Source organism: Ceratotherium simum, chromosome 35, assembly GCF_057802395.1.
Source record: "Ceratotherium simum simum isolate JZ-2026a chromosome 35, ASM5780239v1, whole genome shotgun sequence".
Lineage (NCBI taxonomy): Eukaryota > Metazoa > Chordata > Mammalia > Perissodactyla > Rhinocerotidae > Ceratotherium > Ceratotherium simum.
This window is the reverse complement of record NC_141934.1, coordinates 21,020,407-21,042,393: the sequence shown is the minus strand read 5'-3', so window position 1 is coordinate 21,042,393 and position 21,987 is coordinate 21,020,407. Positions and strand designations below refer to the sequence as shown.

Below are 21,987 nucleotides of genomic sequence, written 5' to 3'. Positions count from 1 at the left end.
GCACTTGAACCCAGAAGTCTGACTCCCAAACCTGCAGTCTGAACACAGTTCTCTATCGCCTTCCCCTGTCGTCTTTGAGGGCTCTTTTGTCATAAAGAGGCAGATGGGTAAGACCTAGGCGGCTCAGGGTTCAAATCCCGGCTCTGCTGTTTACTAGCTGGGTAGCCCCGGGCAAACCACGTTGCCTCCTGGAGCCTCCCTTTGCTCATCTGTAAAATGGGGAAGATAATGGTACTTCCCTCCTAGGATTAGGGGACATGACGATGTACGTATGTAAGGGACCCGGAATGAGTGATGTTCACAGCCCAGCTATCACTGTCATCATCACCATCATCCTCATCACCATCGTCATCACCATCATCACAGAACTGGAAGGTCGTGCACCTGAACTCACCCCCTGCCCCATGCCAACCAAGCCTTCTGTCTGTCCCTGGCTGTGTGCAGGGGTCTGTGTGTCCACAGGAGCAGTGAGCACACACACACACACACACACACACTCACACTCACACACAGGCCTGGCTGGCTCTCTCCCGGGGCCCCTCAACAAAGCTCTCTTGTCCGGCTGGCCGGGATGAGAATATTGATGAGACAGAGGGCGGTGAGGGCACAAACAGTCCACACAGCCGTCTCTCTCTGTGGGACAAGCAGTCCCCTCTTGCAGGCTGCTCTGACCTTCCACAGGCTCTCCCAGGCCCCCTCCCCAGCGGGACGTCCACGGCGTGCGCCGAGGATACAGGATGGCAGGGCTGAGGTGGTGCGGGCATCGTGAAGCTCACACGGAGACCCGGCCTCCCTGTGTGCATCTGAGTGTATACAGCCGGCACTCACGGTGCCCGGGCATCTGCTTGTGCCCCATCCCACGCCAGGAGTTTCCCCTGTGGGGTTTCACTTCACCCTCAAACAACCAGGTGAGTGGACCCTTTGAGTCCCATGTCACAGGTGAGGAACAGGTGCAGGGAAATTGCCCCAGATCACCCAGGAGGCAGCGAGGGAACGCAAACTCAGGAATTCTGAGTCCTCTGTGGACACAGGGCGGATGCGGAGGGTTGAGGTGGGGTTGCAGAAGGACATCTGGCCCAGTCTGGTCACCTTCAGAGGTCCCAGCTTTAGGCATTTGACGCTGTCTCCATCTGAGGTTGTCCACGCAGATGGGGAGACGGGACGGAAGGAAGACAGCTGTCTTATAAGCTGACGTCATCTCTGCTCCAATGGCTGGATGGTGAGGAGCTGCGAGTGGTGGGAATGAGATGATCAAGTCCTCCTTTAGGCCTCTCCATATCGTTCTGTTTGTTTCAACAAGAATGCATCACTGCTGTGATTTGAAAAATAGCAGATTAAGAAAGTCAATCATATGAGAACCAAAAAGAGGGAAAAAGATAAAATATGTATCACTGTTGTTGACATCCTGTCTGGGCATATCCTTTTTTAAATAATAACTTTATTGAGATATAATTCACATGCCATACAATTCACGCATTCACAGAGTACCAGGTTGAGAACATTTTCATCACCCCAAAAAGAAACCCCGTCCCCATTCACAGTCACTCCCCTTTCTCCCCTCCCTCCAGCCCCCTGCAGCCACCAGTCTGCTTTCTGTCCTGTGGATTCTCCTATTCTGGGCATTTCTCATCGACGGAGTCCTGAGATCTGTGGCCTTTTGTGTCTGGCTTCTTTCCCTCAGCATCCCGTTTCCGAGGTCCATCCACATCATAGCATGGCTCAGTACTTCATTCCTTTCCGTGTCTGAATAGTATTCCATTGTACGGCTAGCCCACATTTTTGTTATCCACTCAGCAGTTGGTGGACATTTGCTGTCTGGGCATATCTTCATTTTTAAATACATAAAAAAGTATGTGCACGTGTGGGTGCGTATGTGGTTCTGTGTCCTGCGTGCAGACCGGGACCCTAGGAGGGCAGGGTGCTCGCCCCAGGTCACCGTAGGGCACAAATGGAGCAGAGCCAGGTGGAATGAGGTGTGACGGGGATGTTCTGACCCGTCAGCTGCTGGAGGGTCTCAGGGGAAGGCTGGCCCCCGTCACTGTGCAAACCTCGGGGGGATCAGTTCATGCCCGTGACTCTAGCATCAAAGGTGAGTCCGTTTCCAGATAGCAAGTGAGTCATTTTCCTCACAGGCCCAAGTTCAAATCCAACTTTTGCCATTGACTTGCTGTGTGACCTTGGACAAGTCACTGAACCTCTCTGTGCCTCAGTTTCTTTAACTGAGAGTAGTATCCACCTCTTAGATGTATTATGAGGATTGAATGACCTCACGGATGTCAAGTTGTGACGACGGTGCCCAGCATATCATGGGCACTGAATAGGTGATGGCTATTTTCACTTTCTGGTACTCCAGAGGGCATTTGCGTCCCGAGCTTTGGGTGATGGGGCACAAGGGCCCTCCTCTCCTGTCCAGCCCTCCTTTGAAAGGTCTTGAGAATCGGGGAGGAAAGTGAAAGTCACCATCCCCCATTTAACAGATGGGCAAACTGAGGCCTGGACCTATTCAGTGCAGGAGGGCGAGGGCAGAGCTGGCTCTCAGGAGGAGGGGTGCGAGTCTGGCTGGTAACCTTGGGCGAGTCGCCTCCCTCACCTCTGCCTGCTGGCTGTTACGTCACTGCTTCCCGGGAAGTGTCCCTGAGGATGGCCGGATCAGCGTGTCCTTGGCTGCAGAAGGTGGGGACTCTGATGGCTCTTTTCACAACTCTCGCCTCTGCATGCCCTCCCTGGCTGTGCAGCCAGCCCCAGAGTCTCCAGATTAGTAAAGGTCTCCGGCTCCTGAGGCCACCAGACCCGGGCTGAAACTGACACCCAGCTGTGTGACCTCGGAGTGGTCACCCAACTTCCCTTAGCCTCAGTTTCCTGCCCTGAGAAAGAAGGACGATGGTATTTACAGGGTATCTCGAGACTTGGAGATAATGGTAGCCCAGTGCTCCTCCCTCAGCCCCACCTCCCCCGTTACCCCAGGATAACACCATCGTATACACAATCGTGGACTGCACATCAGGCAATTTTGGTTATTATTCTTTGTTAAAAAAGTCGTTAACACTACATATTTTTTTCTTCTGTTACAATGCATCGTGAACATCTCTTTGGGTCAATAGATTTAGATCTAATTTATTTATGATGGCTGCATAAAATTCCATGGTGAGGGTGTATTATGACTTATTCAACCATTTCCTGATTCAAAGACATCCACCCTTACAGTTTTTTTTCTACTTTAATAAACACTCTCATCCCCATGTCCCTACCCTTTGGTGATTTTTTTTTTTTAAAGAATAAATCTCCCAAATTAAGGTTTCTTGGTCAGAAGTATGGGTATTTATCTAATTGTAACAGACATTGACAGGTCTGTTTCCCAAAAGGCTGTAGCAATTCCTGATCACACCAGCAACATACAAGCGTGCCTGTTTTCCCTCACACTCGCCAGCCCTGGCTGTTATTGTTTTTTTGCTTTTAAATTTTTTTGCCAACTTGATAGTTTTAAAAAATGGTATTTTATTGTTGCTCTAATTTGCACTTTCTGTTGCTGCATCGGTGAAGCTTTATTGTATCTATTTACTGACATGTTGACTGTGAGCCCCTTGAGGGCCGGGAATGTATCTTATTTGTCTCCATTTCTCTTTTCACAGGGCTTAGATTTTGGTGGTTTGGGGTAAGGTTTGCTGAATGCATAAGTGAATGGCTTAATCGTCCACTAAGTTCACATGGACCAGAATTTTCCTTGGGCTTGAGGGGAGATGTTAAACTGTCTCCTTTTTTCCTCTGGGCCTCAGTTTCCTCATCCACAAAAAGGATAGATTAGATGGCCCTCGCAGATTCTTTCAGCTCAGACATCAGTGCTATGAATTTGGAAGTCTCTCGGGACGAGAGAATCCAGGTTGGATGCTGGATCCCTCGAAAATTGGTCCTGTGGCCTATATGTTGGGCAACCCAGGGCAAGTCTCTTCGCCTTTGTGTACCTCAGCTGCCCCCTTGATAACTGACTCGTTTCCTTTTCAGGGGCAAGAGGAGAGAGAGATGGCTCCTCTGTACAAGGGTTTCAAACTCAAATACCTCCAGGGGCCAGGCAGGGCCTGCTGGGTTTTGGGGTTGTAATGCGGAGAGGTAGGGACAGTGGCCAATGGAGAACCATGTCCTCTACAGAGCACGGAGTGAATCAGCTCCTGCCAGCAGAAATGTGGCTGCTAGTTTGAGACCCTCTCTGCTCTGGGAGGATTTAGCATCTTGCCAAGGGTTGAAGAGTCTGAGAACTCAGCTGAGACGCTGTATGGTATTGGGTGTTAGAACACCAGGGTCCGAATCCCAGCGGGGTCACTCACTGGCGAGGCTGGTTGCTGGACTGCCCGAGCCCCACTTCCTTCACCCGATTAATGGAACTGAGCCTCCAGGGCTTAGAAAGTGACACAGAATACAGGGTTGAACCTGCAAATCGCCCGTGTCCGAGGCTCCATCCATCCCCTCTACGCAGTTCCCTCGCCCTGGGAAGGAAGGCTAGCTGGGGGTGAGGATGGTGAAATGAAGCTTAATGAGTAACCCTGGGGACTGGCCAGGGTGGGTGTTTGGCGATCTGAAGTGTCAGGGACAGGGGCTGGCTGACGAAGGTGGCTGTGGGAGGGGACAGGTCAGCGACCTGGCTCGCCTCTCTGGCCCCATCTGCTCTCTGATGCAGCCACCCTGGCTTCCCCACCCCATGCCCTTCCAAGCCAGGACCTCTGGAGCCCGGCCCCTCTGGGTCTGAGCCCTGGCTCTGCCACTGCTGTGTGACCTTGGAAAAGTGGCTTGGCCTTTCTGCGCCAAGTCTGATTCCACGATATAGGGTTCATTGTGTTACCCACCTCCTCGGAGTGTTGTAATCATTCTGTGACATAATGACGTCATGTTCCCGAACTTCGGACATTCTTGAGCCACCTTTGCAATTTGTGCCACATTGTTGTGTCACTTCTTCTTTTTTCTTTTTCACTGAGAAATATTGACATATAACATTGTATTCATTTTAGGTGTACAACTTGTCACCTCTTTTGTAATAGTAATAATAACAACAACAGCAAACGCAGAGCACTTACTGTTCTAAATACCTTACATATATGAGCTCGTTCGACCCTCACATTGGCTCCACTAGGGAAGTGGCATTTTATCCCCATCTTACAGTTGAGGAAACAAGGCACAGAGAGGTGAAGTAACGTAAGCAAGCTCACACGGCCAGTAGGTGGCAGAGCTGGTATTTATACCAGAGTCTGGCCCCAGCGTCTGTGCTCTAACCATTAGGCGTACTGCCTCTTCAGACCAGAAACCACGATTATTGTTACTAGTTAATATTTTTTTAAAACAGACTCCTGTTTGTTTGTTTTTTTTTTTGTGAGGGAGATCAGCCATGAGCTAACATCCGTTGCCAATCCTCTTTCTTGCGGAGGAAGACTGGCCCTGGGCTAACATCTGTGCCCATCTTCCTCCACTTTATATGGGACACCGCCACAGCACGTCCTGACAAGTGGTGCGTCGGTGCGCGCCTGGGATCTGAACCTGCGGACACTTGGGCTGCCGAAGCGGAGCGCGCGCACTTAACCGCTGCACCACAAGGCTGGCCCCAAAACAGACTCCTCTTTTATACTTTAGTGCCTGCCTTAACTTCTTCCTAAGCAATAATATCCATGAAATTATGGGTTTGATATTACATATATGTAACATACAGCCATGCGTCGCTTAATGACTGGGATACCATCTGAGAAATGCATCATTAGGCGATTTCGTCATTGTGTGAACATCACAGAGTGTAGTCACACAAACCTAGATGGTACGGTCTACTACACACTATGGGACCACCATCGTGTATGAGGTCCATCGTTGACCGAAACGTCATTATGTGGGGCATGACTGTGTGTATATCCTAATGCAAACAGAAATTAATATCCAACTATTAAAATATCTTTAGGATATGCTAGTCAACATGAAAGGTCTGGCGTACAGTAGGCGTGCAATAAATGCAGCCGTCATGTTTCTTGTCCAAGCCTGAGGTGTGTGCTAAGGCCCTGCTCCTCCAGGAAGCCCTCTGACCCCATCCCACCCCAGCCGTCCTCTGGGGACCTTCTGCTCTGCGTCCTCCTAGGGTTGTTAGCCTTGTCACTGAATTGGGTGTCTTCCTCTCTTCTCCAGGCCGGGGGTCACCTCAGGGCACGAACTGGGTTTTACCACCCCCGGTCCCAGCCCCAGTGCAGGACAGGACACCTGACGAAGAGGGGTGCATGTTTTTTTTTTTAAATTTTATTTATTTATTTTTTCCCCCAAAGCCCCAGTAGATAGTTGTATGTCATAGTTGCACATCCTTCTAGTTGCTGTGTGTGGGACGCGGCCTCAGCGTGGCCGGCGAAGTGGTGAGTTGGTGCGCGCCCGGGATCCGAACCCGGGCCGCTAGTGGCGGAGCGCGCGCACTTAACCGCTAAGCCACGGGGCCAGCCCAAGGGGTGCATGTTTACTGAGAGGAGGGAATGAAGTTGCCAGAGTCCTCGTCAAGGATCCTGCCCACGCAGCGCGACTTGACCCCGAGCGGCAGGAGTTAATCATCAAACTTGAGGAGGTCACGTAGAATCCAAGAAGGGCACAGAACATCTGGGCTGCCAGGTCCTTCTGAGACCTCGCCTCCCACTTTCCATATAGGGAAACTGAGGCCCAGAGATGGATGGGGCTAACTCAAGTTCACCCAGCGAGCTGGTGACAGAGACAAGACGTGAATCTGATCACGTCATTCCACTGCCTCTAGCATTCCATGGCTCCCTGGTGCCCCTGGGTAGGGTCCAGACTCTGGATTGGCCCCAGCATCCCATGGACTCTGGTCCCTGCCACCTCTCCAGCCCTAACCCCGCCTGCTGCCCCAGCCCTGCCTTCTCTGTCCCAGTCCCATTGGACGCTTCTCCGGTCCTGCAACACACCGTATCTTTCAGTTCCAGACCTTTGCACTCCATGTTCTTGATTTCTGGCTCAGCTCAGCCTTCCCCTCCTCCAGGAAGCCTTCCTACCTGCTCCGGACGCCCCCAGCCCTGCCCCACCTCCGCTGCCCACATCTGATCACACTGACTGAACTGCCCTCCGTGGCTCCTTGGGGCTTTGTGTGGGCAGGGGACACGCTGTCTGGTTTGAAGCTAGAGTTCCCAGGGCTTGACACACAGAGGTGTCCAATAAATATTTGTTGAATGAATGAGTGAATTGCCAGAGTCATTCATCTGAACAATAAATAATCGTTTGGGTTCCTATGTTGGGTGCAAAATATCAGGGATGAGGAGGTGCTTCAGAAAACATGCCTTTCTCACGTGGTGGATAACAATGGTTTCTTTGTCTTTGTTTTCTCCTCTCAGACCTAAGCTGACCCTGACAGTGGTCCAGGGGACATGGCCTGGTGCTCGGGACAAGCAGTGGGTTGCAATAAGAAGATTTGGGGATGTTTGTGTCACCAAAGAGATGGTCCAGGGTGAGGGGTAGAGTGTCTCTCGCTGGCTGGTTGGCCTTGGCTAAGCGAGTCCCTTCTCTGAGCCTCAGTTTCTTCATCTGTCAGATGGGACCAGATAATGCGTGTGTCGTGGACAGCGCACAGAGAGGCCATGAAGGTTGATGGCACCCTGTCCCTCCTCCAGCTGGGAGCTGTCCCTTTAACACAGGGGGAGGGGCCAAGGCCACAGGACGCCAGGCAGAGCTGGTGCCAGGGCAGGCTGGCGGGCAAGGCTTGGGGCCAAGCTGGTCTGGGGACTGTTGGGCAGGAAGGTAAGGGGGCCTGGAGCCCAGGTGGGGCCCTGGGGCTCTGTGTGCGTGTGTCAAGATGAGCGTAGGGTAGTCTGGAAGGTTCTAGGGCAAAGTCCTGGCTGAGTGGACGAAAATGAGAGGGGAGGAGAGAGGCCTGAGCCCTCTCGGGAATATCGCTTCAGCTCAGGCTGCCCCGGCCCAGCCTGCGGGAGAAGAGGGCTGAGCGGGGCCCTGAGGGTCGGGGGCAGGGCCTGCTGGCCGCGGTGGCAGGGCTGGGCTTGCTGCCAGCCGAGAGCTGGCCAAGCTTTCCCAACTCGGCACAGGGATTCAGCTGCGAGAGTCACCCAGGCAGCCCCTGGAAAAGCCCGAGGGACACGGGTGGTGGAGAAGGTAGAAGGTCTTGACCCCAATTCGCAGAAGTGGCAGGCGAGGCCCAGCGAGGGACAGCCGCTCGGCTGAGGCTGTGCTTGTGCCCCGGGCTCCCCACTGCTCCTCGGCAGACAGGGCCCAGCTCCCACCTCAACCCCAGCGGCTGCCACGTGCAGTGAAGCTACATGTCGCCCAGACCTCAGTCTGGGAGGCCTGTGCCCTCGTGGGCGTCTGGGCTGACAAGGCTGTTGGCAACCTGGGGCTCATTCATTTAACTGATGCCTGCTGTCCTCTTGTGGGTGGTTCCTATAACCGAGAAGGCTGGGGGGCCTGGGGACTGAGCCAGGTGCATTTGGCTCCTAAGGACCACTGGCAATTAAGTATGAAATGCTCACCCCTTTAATAATAATAATAATAACCCTAGTATAATAGAGGAAGTATGGCATGGGGGTTAAGAGGACAGATGCCAAAGCGCACGGCCTCAGTTTGAATTCAGGCCGTGCCATTTCCAGCTGTGTGACCTTGGACAAGTTACTTAACCTCTCTGGGCCTCAGTTGCACTGTCTATAAAGTGGAATTAATAGTTGAACGTATCTCAGGGTTGTTGGAAGGATTATATGAGATAATAGATAAGGGGCCTGGCACAGCATATGGCTCACAGTAAGTCCCACACAAAGAGTAGCTATTATTATGATATGTCAGGCACAGAGTTGATGCCGTGCTGGAATAGCCTCACTTAACCCTCACAACAATACTGTGAAGCACATGCTCTTCCCCCAGTCTGTTATGTAGTTAGTTCATTCTCATTTTTCAGGTCTCCGTTTTAATGGTCACCCCCTCCAAAAGGCCATTCCTGACCTCCCCACCCAAAGTAGGTCCCCTTGTCCTTCTCTTCAAGACTCCCTATATGTGCATTTCCTTCTTAGCAGTTTTCACCATTTCTGATTATTTTGTTTGTCTATACAGTTATTTGTTGAATGCTGATCTCCCCATCAGACTATAAATCAGCTCCAAGAGTAGATGTGTGTCTTGTGGAATCCCCAGTTCCCAGGTCAGGGCCCTATAGACGTGCTAGAGTAAGGTGAGCGTGCCAGCATTGTGAGATAACACCTCCAGGGGGCTCGGCTGATGTCTGGTGCACAATAGGAACTCAACAAAGGGTAGCGTAGGGGCAGAAACATTTTCGCTTCTTCCTTTCTGGGTTCTGTGGCGGGTCTAATAATTAAATTGATATGACAGATTAACAGGAGAAAAACAAATTTAATCACGTACATATGGGAGCCCCATAAAGATATGAAGACTCAAAGGGCAGCTGGGTGATGGAGGCTTGTACACCCTCCTGCGCCCAGGAAAGGGGTAGAGGTCCGGGGACACGGAGGGGAGGAGGCCATTCACAGCGAGGCGGAGGAGAGGTATGGGAAACAAAGGTTGCCCTGCTATGCAGATAAGTTTCTTAGCTCAAAAGCTCTCTCTAATAATAGCTCTTTTCCTGGGGCAGCCGCCTTTCCAGTGTAAATCTGGGCAGCGGAGAGGGAGGTAAAGAGCTTTTCCTGAATCTGCAGGGTTTTAAATGCCTTTAGCTCAAAATAATCCTTATGCCAGAGACATATTTTGGGGTGGCAAAATCTGCTCCCCTTCAGTGGCTATTATTATTATTACCAATCTGCACCATAATCTGTGAGTTGAGGATTGTTATTCCCATTTTACAGGAAGGCAAACAGGCTCAGAGAGGTTGAGACAGTTGTCTGGGTCACACAGCCAGGAGGTCAAAGCTGGTTTCTAACTTTGGTCTCTGATTGACCCAAAGCTCACAGTCTCGGGCTCCAGAGCTGAGGGGAGGCGGAGGCAGGGGCGTCCTGGGTTTGGGTGATCCACGGGCCCCTTTCCCCCAAGGCCATGCCTAGCTCGACAAGGGCCCTTGATGGAACCAGGTGGAGATGGCTCAGGCTTTGCCCTGCCTGGGGAATCCCAGGGCCATCCCGACAAGCACACGGGTCAAATCCAGGACCTGGAACCTTCTGATGGGGGGACTCCAGCCCTAAGTAAGAGTGGACTTGAAACCGGCTTGACTTTGGAGGGGGCGGGTAGCACTCCCCCTAGTGGCAAGTAGTGGAACTGCGGAGGCGGGCCAACCTTTTTCTGCCCCAGAGTGAAAAAAGAGTGGCTGCGTTTGCTCCTTTTTTCCTCTTTCTGTCTTTCCTCCCTTCTCACCTCCTCCTCTATTCTTCTCGCCCTTACTCACTGGGTCATTCACTCACTCACTCACTCACCGGCGCCTCGGCTTGAAACCTCCCATTGCGAGCAGCATTAGCATCACGTCCCAGCTCCTTCCGCACGTCCCCCCCACCTCCCGCCGCTCGCCTCCTGCTCTCACCTCCTGCGCCCCGTCCCTTCTCTCTGCACCTGCAACGCCCCAAGTTCGTTTCTCTCTCAAGCTGGTTCCACCTGCTGTCCCCGCTGCACAAATGCTTTTCCCTCGGCTCCCTTCCTGTCACTCACCTCCAAGGTCCGCTTTGAGAACTTAACGGATCAAAAGGGAATTAAAAAACCTCTCAACCAATCAAGATGCACAGATCTGATATGCATCCTGATTCAAACTGTTAAAAACCCCAAACCACCACCAACTGCAAAACCGACCATTTACCGCGTTTTATGAGACAATTGGAAATTTGAACAATTACCAGATATTTGATGATATTGAGAAATTATGATTGATATTTTTAGATGTGACAATGGTATTGTGATTACATTTTTTGAAGATTAGCATCATTGAGGTATAATTTACATAAATAAAACTAGCGCACTTTCAGTTAAAATTCCATGAGTTTGGACAAATGTATGCAGTTGTGAAACTATGTGGCTACATTGTTTAGAAAGAGTTCTTTGTGGTCAAAAGGTACAAACTTCCAGTTATAAAATAAGTGTCACGGGGATGTAATGAACAGCACAGTGGCTATAATGCTGTCATGCATATTTGAAAGTTGCTAAGAGAGTAGATCTTAAAAGTTCTCATCATAAGAAAAAAGATTTTGTTACTATGTATGGTGAGAGACGTTAACTAGAATTATTGTGGTGATCATTTCACAATATATACAAATATTAAATCATTGTTGTCTACTTGAAACTAATATAATGTTATACGTCACTTATATCTCAATAAAAAAATAAAATAAACCTTGCCAGAAAAAATGTTCTTTACTTTTAGGGGTGCGTGCTGAAATATTTGCAGATGAAATAATACAGGGGGAAAATTTAACAATAAAAAAGGAAGAAAAATGATACAGGAAGGGGGAGTGGGTCGAGATACAGGTGAAACAAGGCAGGCCATGAGTTGATTGCCGGAACTGAGTGATGGCTGCACAGGAGGTTCATTCTACAGTTCTCCATACTTTTGCTATGTTTAAATTTTCCATAATAAAAGCTTTAAAAAAGTTTCTTTCTGGGAGAGGTCTTTCCCGACCGGTCTCGCTAAAATACACCCCCCAAGTCATCCCTATTTGAAATTCTGTGATTCTGTCTCCTCAAGTAGAATGTGACAAAGCGGAGGCCACCCACTGACTTGTTCACTCCTGCATCCCAAAACCTGGAACCACCTCACACATTGTAGGTGCTCAAGAAATTATTTTTGAATGAGTGAATGATGAATGAATGAATGCTTCCACTCTCGTACACCACCACGTATTGGCCACGTTCTGTGTCCCCAGCTCTGTGGGCAGCCACAGTTACAGAATAAAAGGGCCCCTGGTTCAAACCTCCTTATCCAGATGGGGAAACTGAGGCCCAGTGAGGAGCAGATACTTGCCCGGAGTCTCACAGCTTTGATGGGGCAATGGGACCAAGCTGAGGGGCTTTCCCCCCGCCCTGTTCTGGTTAAGGGGCTCTTGACTGGCGCTGCCTGGGCTGTGACATTCGTGTCCCCCTGCAGGCCGTCTCAGCGCTGGCTGGAATGGAGGGCTCCCTGGCAGCGCGTGCTAAGGGTGAGCACTTCCACACGGTCACGCCTCTGCTGGAGAGCTGGGCGCTGTCCCAGGTGGCGGGCACGACTGTCCTCCTCAAGTGTGAGAATGTGCAGCCGACCGGCTCCTTCAAGATCCGGGGCATCGGGCATTTCTGCCAGGAGGTGAGGCTGTGTGGGCAGGAGGGGAGAAGCGAAGTTGTACAGGATGGAGAGGAGGGGTGAGGGCTGCGAGCTGGGAGGGGCAAGGGCAGGAAGGGAGACGTGAACTTGTACAGAAGGGAGGGGAGAGCTGTGGGCAGGGTGAGGGGTGAGCAGTGTTGAGTGGGATGGGGAGGGTCGAACTCCATCCTGCACAGGCCTCCGTGACACCTGCTTGGGTTAGCCCCCAACCCCATTCCTTCTTTTCCCAGGTGGCCAGGAAGGGATGCAGACACCTGGTGTGTGCCTCAGGTGACCCCACACCTTTCTGCTCATGAAGGTCCTCAGGGCTGGGTGTGGGGGAGGAAGAGCTGGCTGGAGCAGCAGTAGATGTCCAGGGCTCAGCCTCCTCATCAAGGTCATGGTCAGATGGCCACTTCGTATGTCCCCTCCCAGCATTCTTCCCATCATTCAGGACTCATGGAAGTAGGTGACAGAAACCCAATTCATACAAGTTTAAGCCACAGGCTCCAAGAACTGAAAATTCTTGGAATAAGAGGCTTTCAGGTACAGCTGGATCTAGGAGCTCTCCTGTGTATCTCTCCTTCTCTTGGCTTCTCTTTCCTCTATACTAGCATTATTCTCATACAGGCCTCATGGCAGAGGCCTCAAGATGGCCATCAGAAGTTCGAGGCTTGAGCCCTACTATTCTACCAATCCTAGTGAAAAGGGAGTACCCCCTTCCTGACAGCTCTCCTCAATCCATGAATTGGTCTTTTTGGCCCAGCTTGGGTCATGTACTCGTCCCTAAGTCAATCTCGGGTCAGGGGATTGAGTTCTCTGATTGACTCAATCTAGATCATGTGTCCACCTCTGGGCCAGGGACAGGACTCAAAGGTGGGGCGTATGAGTGGGAAGGAGTGACTCCCAGAGGGAAATGGAGGAGGAGGGGAAGTGTGTCAACAGGCTAATGCAGCACTGCCCCCGGCACCCCCTTCTGCTGCCTCCACAGGGGGCAATGCAGGCATGGCTGCTGCTTACTCAGCTCGGAAGCTGGGCATTCCCGTCACCATCGTGCTCCCGGAGGGCACCTCCCTGCAGGTGGTGAGGAGGCTGCAGGGGCAGGGGGCCGAGGTCCAGCTGACTGGAAAGGTAAGGACCCCAGGAAGGGGAAGCCAGCTGGAGCAGGCTGTTCCCCTTCACCTCCCCGACCCCTACGAGATTCCGTCTCCTCATCCTTTTGAGGGACTATGCCTGGGACAGTCCTCTCCTAGGATGGCTGAGCTGAGGGGTGGGAGGTGTTGTGATGTATATAGAGGGCGGGGACCCCTCGACTTGCCTCTCCCCACCCTGAGAAGACGTCCCCCTCACGAACCCAGGAGGAACTGGGACCCTGAGGTTACCAGGAGCGTGTCTAGCCCCCTACAGCCTCACTAACACTTGGTGTTATCCACTTTAAAATTTTTGCCATTCAATAAGACAAAAGATGTACAGAAAGATGATGGCAGCATCATTTCTCATTCTGATACCACCCCAACGTGAAAGATGCCCACTGACAGGATAGCATTTTGTTACCAAAGGAACATAGACACAAACATGTAATCCTTCTACCCACCCTGAAAAAAGAAAAAAAAAATCATCTCTGGAAAATAGACATTTTAAAACCATCAAAATTAAAACTAAAAGCCATACCATGGTACCCGAAAGCTGGTCTCCAAATACTTAGTGTATACAGTCTCCTCCCTCCCTCCATCCCTCCCTGCCTTCCTCCCTTCCTTCCTTCCTTCCGTCCTTCCTTCCTTCCTTCCTTCTTTCCTCTGTTCATGCATCCATTCAACCATCCTCCTATCCATCACCCTTTCTCCCTTCCTTCCATCTATCCACTCATCCAGCCAGCCATCTTCCATCATCACATCATCCTTTCTTCCTCCCCTCTTCCTTCCTTCCTCTGTTCATCCATTCAACCATCCTCTCATCCATCACCCTTTCTCCCATCCTTCCATCCATCCTTCCTTCCTTCCTTCCTTCCTTCCATCCATCCATCCATCCATCCATCCATCCATCCATCCATCCATCCTTCCATCCATCCATCCATCCATCCATCCATCCATCCATCCTTCCTTCCATCCATCCATCCATCCATCCATCCATCCATCCATCCATCCATCCTTCCTTCCATCCATCCATCCATCCATCCATCCATCCATCCATCCATCCATCCTTCCTTCCTTCCATCCATCCATCCATCCATCCATCCATCCATCCATCCTTCCTTCCATCCATCCATCCATCCATCCATCCATCCATCCATCCATCCTTCCTTCCATCCATCCATCCATCCATCCATCCATCCATCCATCCATCCTTCCATCCATCCATCCATCCATCCATCCATCCATCCATCCATCCATCCTTCCTTCCTTCCTTCCTTCCATCCATCCATCCATCCATCCATCCTTCTATCATCCCATCACCTTTTCTTCCTCTCCCTTCTTTCCATCCATTTGCTGAACACATACTATGTTCCTGCACTATGTTAGACAGAGCTAGGAATACAGAGAAAGTAAGACATGGTCCCTACTCTCATGAAGCTCAAAGTACTGTTGGGGAGACACACAGGTGACCAGATGATGATAACAGAACATGGTGAGTGCTGTGATGGAGAAGCACAGAGCACTGAGGGAGAACAGAGAAGGCACATTGTTTTACCCAGCTAACGCTGCTAGATAATGCTGCATAACAAACAGCCCCCAGATGTCAACAGCTTACGAGAAACATTCTCTCTCTTGCTCACGGGTTTGTGAGTGGGCTGGGGTACTTCTGCTTCTGGCTGCAGGCAAGACCAAGGTCTGCACACGTGCCCCTCATCTTCCTTGCCCAGCGGCCACCTGGGGCACGTTCTTCTCAAGGTCAATGGCAAGAGAAGTGAGAGGAAGCATGCCGTGCCTCGTAAGGCCTCGGCTGAGAACTGTGACACTGTCACTTCTGCCATGTGCCATTGGCTAAAGCGAGTCACATGGCCGAGACCAGCATCAGTGGGATGGAGAAACGTACTCCACCCACTCTGGTAGGAAGAACAGCAAAGTTGCAGGGCAAAGGGTGTGGATGTGTGATTCTAACAGAGGGAGGGGTGGAGAATTGGGCAATGGTCCAACTACCAACTACCGCCGGGCTATGCCTCAGACTTGGGGATGGGATCCAGGAAAGGCTCCCTGAGCAGAGTCTCCTGAATTCATCTTGAAGGAGACATATGAGTCTTCCCAGTGGCGTGAAGAGAGAGAGGGATTGTGGGCAGAGGAAAGGGAGAAAGTCATGGAAATGTGGTGAGTCTGGTGTGTTCCAGCTGCAGCCCAGCATCTGGGGGGATGGTGCTGAAAGGTGAGGCCAAAGAGGGGGACGGTGCCTGATCAGACAGGGCGGCTGTAGGTAAGGCTAACGTGGGTGTTAACCTGAGGGCCATGGGGAGCCATGGGAGGATTTTGAGCAGGGGAGGGACGTGGTTGGATTTTCAGTCTGGCTGCAATGGATGGCAGTGGGTGGGATAGGAGGCAGGGGCCAGAGTGGAGGCTGCTCTGGACCCCCAGGGAAGAGGCCTCAAGGGCGGCACAGTTTCAGATCTCATTTTTGTCTCAATAACTCAAGAGAATGGGGCCATCTCCTCAGCTGCACGGGTGATTGCTGGTGGGCAGAGACGACTTCTCTGTCTTCTCTGAGGCCCCTCGCCCAGGCCTGGGCACAGAGTGGGCACTGCAGCGTGCCAGAAGAAGGGCAAAGGCTCTTTCTGGCCCCCTGTCGCCCTACCCTTGGGAGAGGAGGCTGTTATTGACCATTTAGCCTCTGCCGAGAGTGGCTGGTGTGGGGTCCCTCTGAAGGGGTGCAGACCCTGAGAGAATCTGGGGGCGTGTGGTTTATTTGGAGGCGATTGCAGGAGACATGGATAGGGGAGGGTGGAGATGAGTCAGGGAAGGGAAGGGGGTGTGTGAATGAGCAGGTCACCTCCGCGGGCAACTGGTCAGTCCCCCAGGGACCCTCTGGGCTGCCGTGTAGAGCACAGCCCGGTGAGGGTCAGAGGGTCGTTCTTGGAGGGTCTTTCCCTTTGCATTTGCTCTCTGCCTTGTCCACTGCCCAGCAAAGTCCCATAGCGAGAGAACACCTGCAGGTGAACTTGGGGTGGTCTGCAGGGGCAGGGACCTCTGCCACAGGTGCCGAGCCAGTGAGAAAAGAAACCTGCCCTGAGGTAGTCGGCTCTGTCGAGATCCAGGCCGCCTCTCTGGCTGCCTAAACCCGACTGGCAGGTCACCAGCTGAGCAATCGCTGGTTTTCATGGACACAATTTGTGAGGGTTGAGTTGTTATTTGGGGCTCTAATTTGAGGGGGCTTCTCCCCTCCTGGTTGGTTAGGAGTGGAAACCGCCTAGTTCCCTTCCCCAGCATCACAGGCTGGCTGGCTCCGTTCTCACACAGCTCGGCAGCAAGACGGGTCCTGTGGGATTGTGGAAAGCACACATGTATCCACCCGGAAGCAGCTGCCCTTGTCCTGGAAGGCGAGGGGCCCCACATCAGCTCGGGTCTCACCCTCGGGTTCTCCCCAGCCCACTGGACCCTGGGGCCGTCCAGGAGAGTGCAGGCTCTGCACCAACCGCGGTCTGACTCTCAGGTCTCCTGAGACCTTCGGTTTCTCTTCAGGTCTGGGATGAGGCCAATCTGAGAGCACAAGAGTTGGCTAAAAGGGATGGCTGGGAGAACGTCTCCCCGTTCAACCACCCTCTGATATGGTAAGGCTGGTGTCCTCCCCCCACAGAGCTCAGAGCTGAGACCCTTGTTGAGTTAGGGTCCTCCCACTGGACAGAAGGGGAAACTGAGGCCCAGAGAGGAGAAGAGGCTTCAAAACCAGACACACCTGGGTTCAGACCTCGCTTCTGCCACTTGTGAGTTGTGTGACTTTGTGCAAAGCATCTCACTGACCCGTGCCTCAGTTTCCACATGTGTTAAATGGAAATGCCAATAATTCATTCCCTTTATTGAGTGTGTACGTTGGGACACATTTATTCCATTTCATCCTCCCTGAAGCCCTAGAGGTGGGTGTTTTATGCCTGTTTTACAGGTGAGGAAACTGAGTACAGAGGAGTCAAGCAACTTGCTGGAGATCACACAGCTAGTAAGTGGCAGGGACATTAAGTCCCAGGCCCAGGGCTTGAGTCAGGCTGGTTCCAAGTGATATGCTGGTCCCCTCTTAACCACACACACACACAGACACACACACAGACACACACACACAGACACACAGACACACATACAAATGTTGCCTCTTTCCAAGCTCGCAGAGGGGATTAAATGGGATAATGTCTGAGAAAGTGGCTGGGAGGTTGATGGAGGAGGGAAGAGTGGGTGGCTGGATAAATGGAATAAGCGGATGAAAGCCGAGTGCACCAAGTGCTGCAGAGTCTCCTCCCCCCTTGCTGTGGGTGGAGAGGGGACGGCGATGAGGGGGGTCTGTGTGTATGTGAGCCTTTGGGACTCGGAGCCCCTCACCCTGCTTTCCTCCCACTCCCCTCCCAGGGAAGGCCATGCCAGCCTCGTGCAGGAGCTGAAGGCAGAGCTGGGGACCCCGCCAGGGGCCGTGGTGCTGTCGGTGGGGGGCGGGGGGCTCCTGGCTGGGGTGTCGGCTGGCCTGGCGGAGGTGGGCTGGCAGCACGTGCCCATCATCGCCATGGAGACCCAAGGGGCGCACTGTTTCAATGCGGCCGTCCAGGCGGGCAGGCTGGTCACACTGCCGGACATCACCAGGTAGGTGCAGGCTGGGGGCATTTGTGAGGGACCAGAGGGTGGGGAGTTGCTGCCCTAAGGCATCCCAGCCCCAACCCGTGGGGGCGGGAGCACCCTAGAGGGTCTCCTTCACCTGAGACTACACCACAGTAATGTGGATCTAAATTAGAAGGCAGGGCTGGAAAAGTAGCTGAAGGATATGATTCATTTAAATCACCTCAATTAAGAAAACAAGCTTTCGTTGGTCTGGATCATTACGAAAGCAATCGGAGTGTGTTACAGATGTGGAAAATGTAGGCAAGCAGTAAGCAATGGACAACAAAATGTCACCCTCAGTCCCACCATCCAAAGATGAACAATGGGTTGCATTTTTCCCAGTCTTTGTTTTTTTTGTGAGGAAGATCAGCCCTGAGCTAACATCGATGCTAATCCTCCTTTTTTGCTGAGGAAGACCGGCTCTGAGCTAACATCTATTGCCAATCCTCCTCCTTTTTTTTCCCCCCAAAGCCCCAGTAGATAGTTGTATGTCATAGCTGCACATCCTTCTAGTTGCTGTATGTGGGAGGTGGCCTCAGCATGGCAGGAGAAGCGGTGCGTCGGTGCGCGCCCGGGATCTGAACCCGGGCTGCCAATAGCGGAGCGCGCGCACCTAACCGCTAACCCACGGGGCCGGCCCCCCAATCTTTGTTTTTACCCCCTGTGCATGCATAGTTACATACAAGTGAAATGGGCCTGGCACACAGTAGGTGCTCAATAAATGTTTGTGACATGCATGAATGAATTGATTATATATTTTTAAAAGTTGCGATTATATCCTTCTACAGTTTTGTAACCTCTATTTTTCTAGTTCATATTATGTATCGTAAGCATAGTTTCATTTTTTCTGCAACATTGTTAGAGAACTTTTTCCCCATTGCTTTTTGTAACTGATTTTAATTCAACTGAGGAAAAGTTCCTAGAAACAAACTAACAGAGAGTGGTCCAGCCTCCAGACCCCGCCTCATCTTGCATCCTTCCTCATCGCCACCACCACCATCATCATGGATGCTGTGTTAGTTTCCTAGGGCTGCCGTAGAAATGACAAGCTAGGTGACTTACAACAGCAGAAATTGATTCTTTCACAGTCCCGGAATCTAGAAGTCTGAAATCAAGGTGTCAGTAGAGCTGTGGTCCCTCTGACGGCTCTGGGGGGAATCCTTCCCGCCTCTTCCAGCTTCTGGTGTTATTGGCAATACTCGGCATTCCTTGGCTTGTAGCTACCTCCCTCTCCTGCTGTCTTCACGTGGCCGCCTTCTCTGTGGGTCTGTCCTCTTCTTATAAGGACACCAGTCAGTGGATCTAGGGTCCACCCGAATCCGATATGACCCTATCTTAAATAATTACATCTGCAAAGATCCTATTTCCAAATAAAGTCATATTCTGACTCATTCTGAGCCAGTTCCTTAACCTCCCTGAGCTTCTGTTTCCTCACCTGCAACATGGAGTTCATAAGTTTCAACTCAAATGGAGGTTGTGAGGATTACAACAGAAAATGCATGCCATCTCAACATTCAATCAATATTTGCTATAGTACAGACAAGATAAATGGTTATTAATGAATAAAATGAAAAAGAGTCCTTTTCCATGTTTGCTTCCTGGGGGTAATGGCACGGTCAGGGTAGTAGAGTCAGAGAGAGTGGTGTGTGTTTGTCTGTCATTCATGGGACACACAAGTTTTGAGCGCCTCCTCTGTGAGCCACGCCCATCACAGGGCAGGAGGGGGCCAGGGCTGGGGAGAGCTGGGTCCCTGTGGGGAGATCTGATTCCCCAGCTTTCCCCTGCCCTCCTGCACCCCTGTCCCCATCCCCTGCAGCGTGGCCAGGTCCCTGGGTGCCAAGACGGTGGTTGCGCGGGCCCTGGAGTGCACGAAGGAGTTTGAGATCTTCTCTGAGGTGGTGGAGGATGCGGAGGCTGTGAGTGCCGTGCAGAGGTTCCTGGGTGAGTGAGCACTGCCCCACGCCCACCCCCGAGCTCAGCATCCCTGGATCTTCTAGTGAGAGCGTGTCTCTCTTGTCTGTGTCCTCAGCGCCTGTCGCAGGGCTGGCTGTGCGGTAATTATGCAATAAGTGCGTACTGAGTAGAGGGAAGGGCTGGGAGTGCGGGGAAGAAGGAGTATGCCGCGCTGTCTCCAGCCTCCAGATTTTGTCATGCTCTTCTTCCCTCTGGCTGCCCACCCCGGCCCTGCTCCCTGTGGATTTCATATGTCTCAAGGCTACTCAGCCATCATGGCACCTCCTCCAGGAAGCCTCCTCCCATCTCCCACCCCACACTGCCTAGGTGGGAGACTTCCTATGCACCAATCCCTCCGTTCGTAACCACCTGGTTCTTGTCCACCTACATCACTGGACTGTGAACTCTGTGAGGGGGGGAGCTGGTGTGTCTTATTCACTGTTGTGTCCCCGGGGCCCACCTAACACAGGGCCTGGCAGGGGGTGGGCATTCAATAAATATTTGCTGAATTGATGGATGAATGTATGAGTGAGTGAACAGGTAGAAAATGGATGGATGGAGGGACACATTGATTAATGGACACATTGATGGACAGACAGACAGACAGTCCAATGATGGATAGGGGATGGATGGATGAATGGATGGATGGATGGATACACTGATTGATGGATACACTGACGGATGGACAGACAGACAGGCACATGATGGATAGGGGATGGATGGATGGATGAATGGATGGATGGATGGATGGATACATTGATTGATGGATACACTGATGGATGGACAGACAGACAGTCAAATGATGGATAGAGGAATGGATGGATGGATAGGTAGATGAAGGGGGGTGGATGGAGGGAGAGATGGTCAGGTTGATGGATGGAAAGAGGGTCCGACAAATGACGGATTTTGAGATGGGTGGATGGAAGGCAGGCTGGCCGGCTGGCTTCCTGGGTTTGTGGTGCCCAGAGCCTGCTGAGCACTAACTGCTGTTCCTCTCTTTCCCTCCTCTCCTCCCCAACCCCCGTTCCCCTGCTCCGGGCAGATGACGAGCGTATGCTGGTGGAGCCTGCCTGCGGGGCATCCTTGGCTGCCATCTACTCAGGCCTCCTGCAGAGGCTCCAGGCTGAGGGCTGCCTGCGCCCCTCCCTGGCCCCGGTTGTGGTCATCGTGTGCGGAGGCAACAGCATTGACAGCCGACAGCTGCAGGCTCTGAGAGCTCAGCTGGGCCAGAGCTGAGGGCTCCTGGTCTGCGGTGGAGACCCCTGTAGCTGGCTGAGGGGCTTCTGTGCCGGTGGATGGCTGCGGAAGCTGCCCTGTGCCCTGTGCTGGCCACCTCCTGCAGGAAGCACTCCTGAACTGCTCCCTTTGGCTCCCCTGCAGCCCTGGCCAATAAACACTTTCTGAGTTGAATCTGTGACTCTGGCGGGCGGGTGCAGTGTTTCCCCTCCATGAGCTCATAGAGGCACACAGCGGCCTTGAGGCTGGCACTGTGGTGAAGCCACTCTTTCCACGTCACACAGCTGGGCCACAAAGCCAGGGAGTCAAACCTCTGGTCTCTGGGGAATCCAGCCATGCCGAGCTCCTAACAGGGCTTCCCCTACCTGGGGGACCTGGTCAGGAGGGAGAGGGGGATGTCCTGTCACTTCTCGAGCCAGCGCAGGCGAGGACGATATCGCCAGTCTTTACCAACAGCTTGTCATGTGCCAGAAACTTCTAAGATCTTTCTACTCACATTTTCTTCTTCAACATTCACAAAGGCATCATGAAGTGGCAGCCATTATTATCAACACTGTTCTACAGATGGGGAAACTGAGGCACAGGAAGATGACTTAACCCGCCCAGAGTCACATCGCTGGAATGTGGTCCAGCCGGGTTCAAACCTGTGGTTTTCAGTATGACTGTATTTCTTGGACCTCAGCCTTCTTTGTGTGGGGGTCGGTGGTGGGACATTGGGGAAGGGGGTAGGACCTCCAGGTGGGTCTGGATGCACCCGTGGGTCACAGGGAGTGTGGATAGTGGTCCTGGAGTTGGGCACCTGCT

At 52.3% G+C, this 21,987-nt stretch overlaps 1 protein-coding gene across 1 annotated transcript; it reads left to right on the top strand.

The window, feature by feature from the left end:
- The first annotated feature begins 12,030 nt into the window (after positions 1-12,030).
- SDSL (serine dehydratase like) lies at positions 12,031-21,183 on the top strand. The gene is made up of 7 exons (XM_004429951.3): positions 12,031-12,217; positions 12,466-12,505; positions 13,206-13,345; positions 16,879-16,967; positions 17,752-17,979; positions 19,811-19,935; positions 20,990-21,183. The coding sequence occupies exons 1-7, from the start codon at positions 12,044-12,046 to the stop codon at positions 21,181-21,183; spliced, it is 990 nt and encodes a 329-aa protein (XP_004430008.1). The 5' UTR covers positions 12,031-12,043.
- Positions 21,184-21,987: the final 804 nt, after the last annotated feature.

Excerpts from the sequence above, each read along its gene's own strand:
- SDSL (XM_004429951.3), top strand. The coding sequence starts at position 12,044 with ATGGAGGGCTCCCTGGCAGCGCGTGCTAAGGGTGAGCACTTCCACACG. Across the intron at positions 13,346-16,878 it reads AGGTCCAGCTGACTGGAAAG|GTCTGGGATGAGGCCAATCT; the intron begins GTAAGGACCCCA and ends GTTTCTCTTCAG. Across the intron at positions 17,980-19,810 it reads ACACTGCCGGACATCACCAG|CGTGGCCAGGTCCCTGGGTG; the intron begins GTAGGTGCAGGC and ends CATCCCCTGCAG.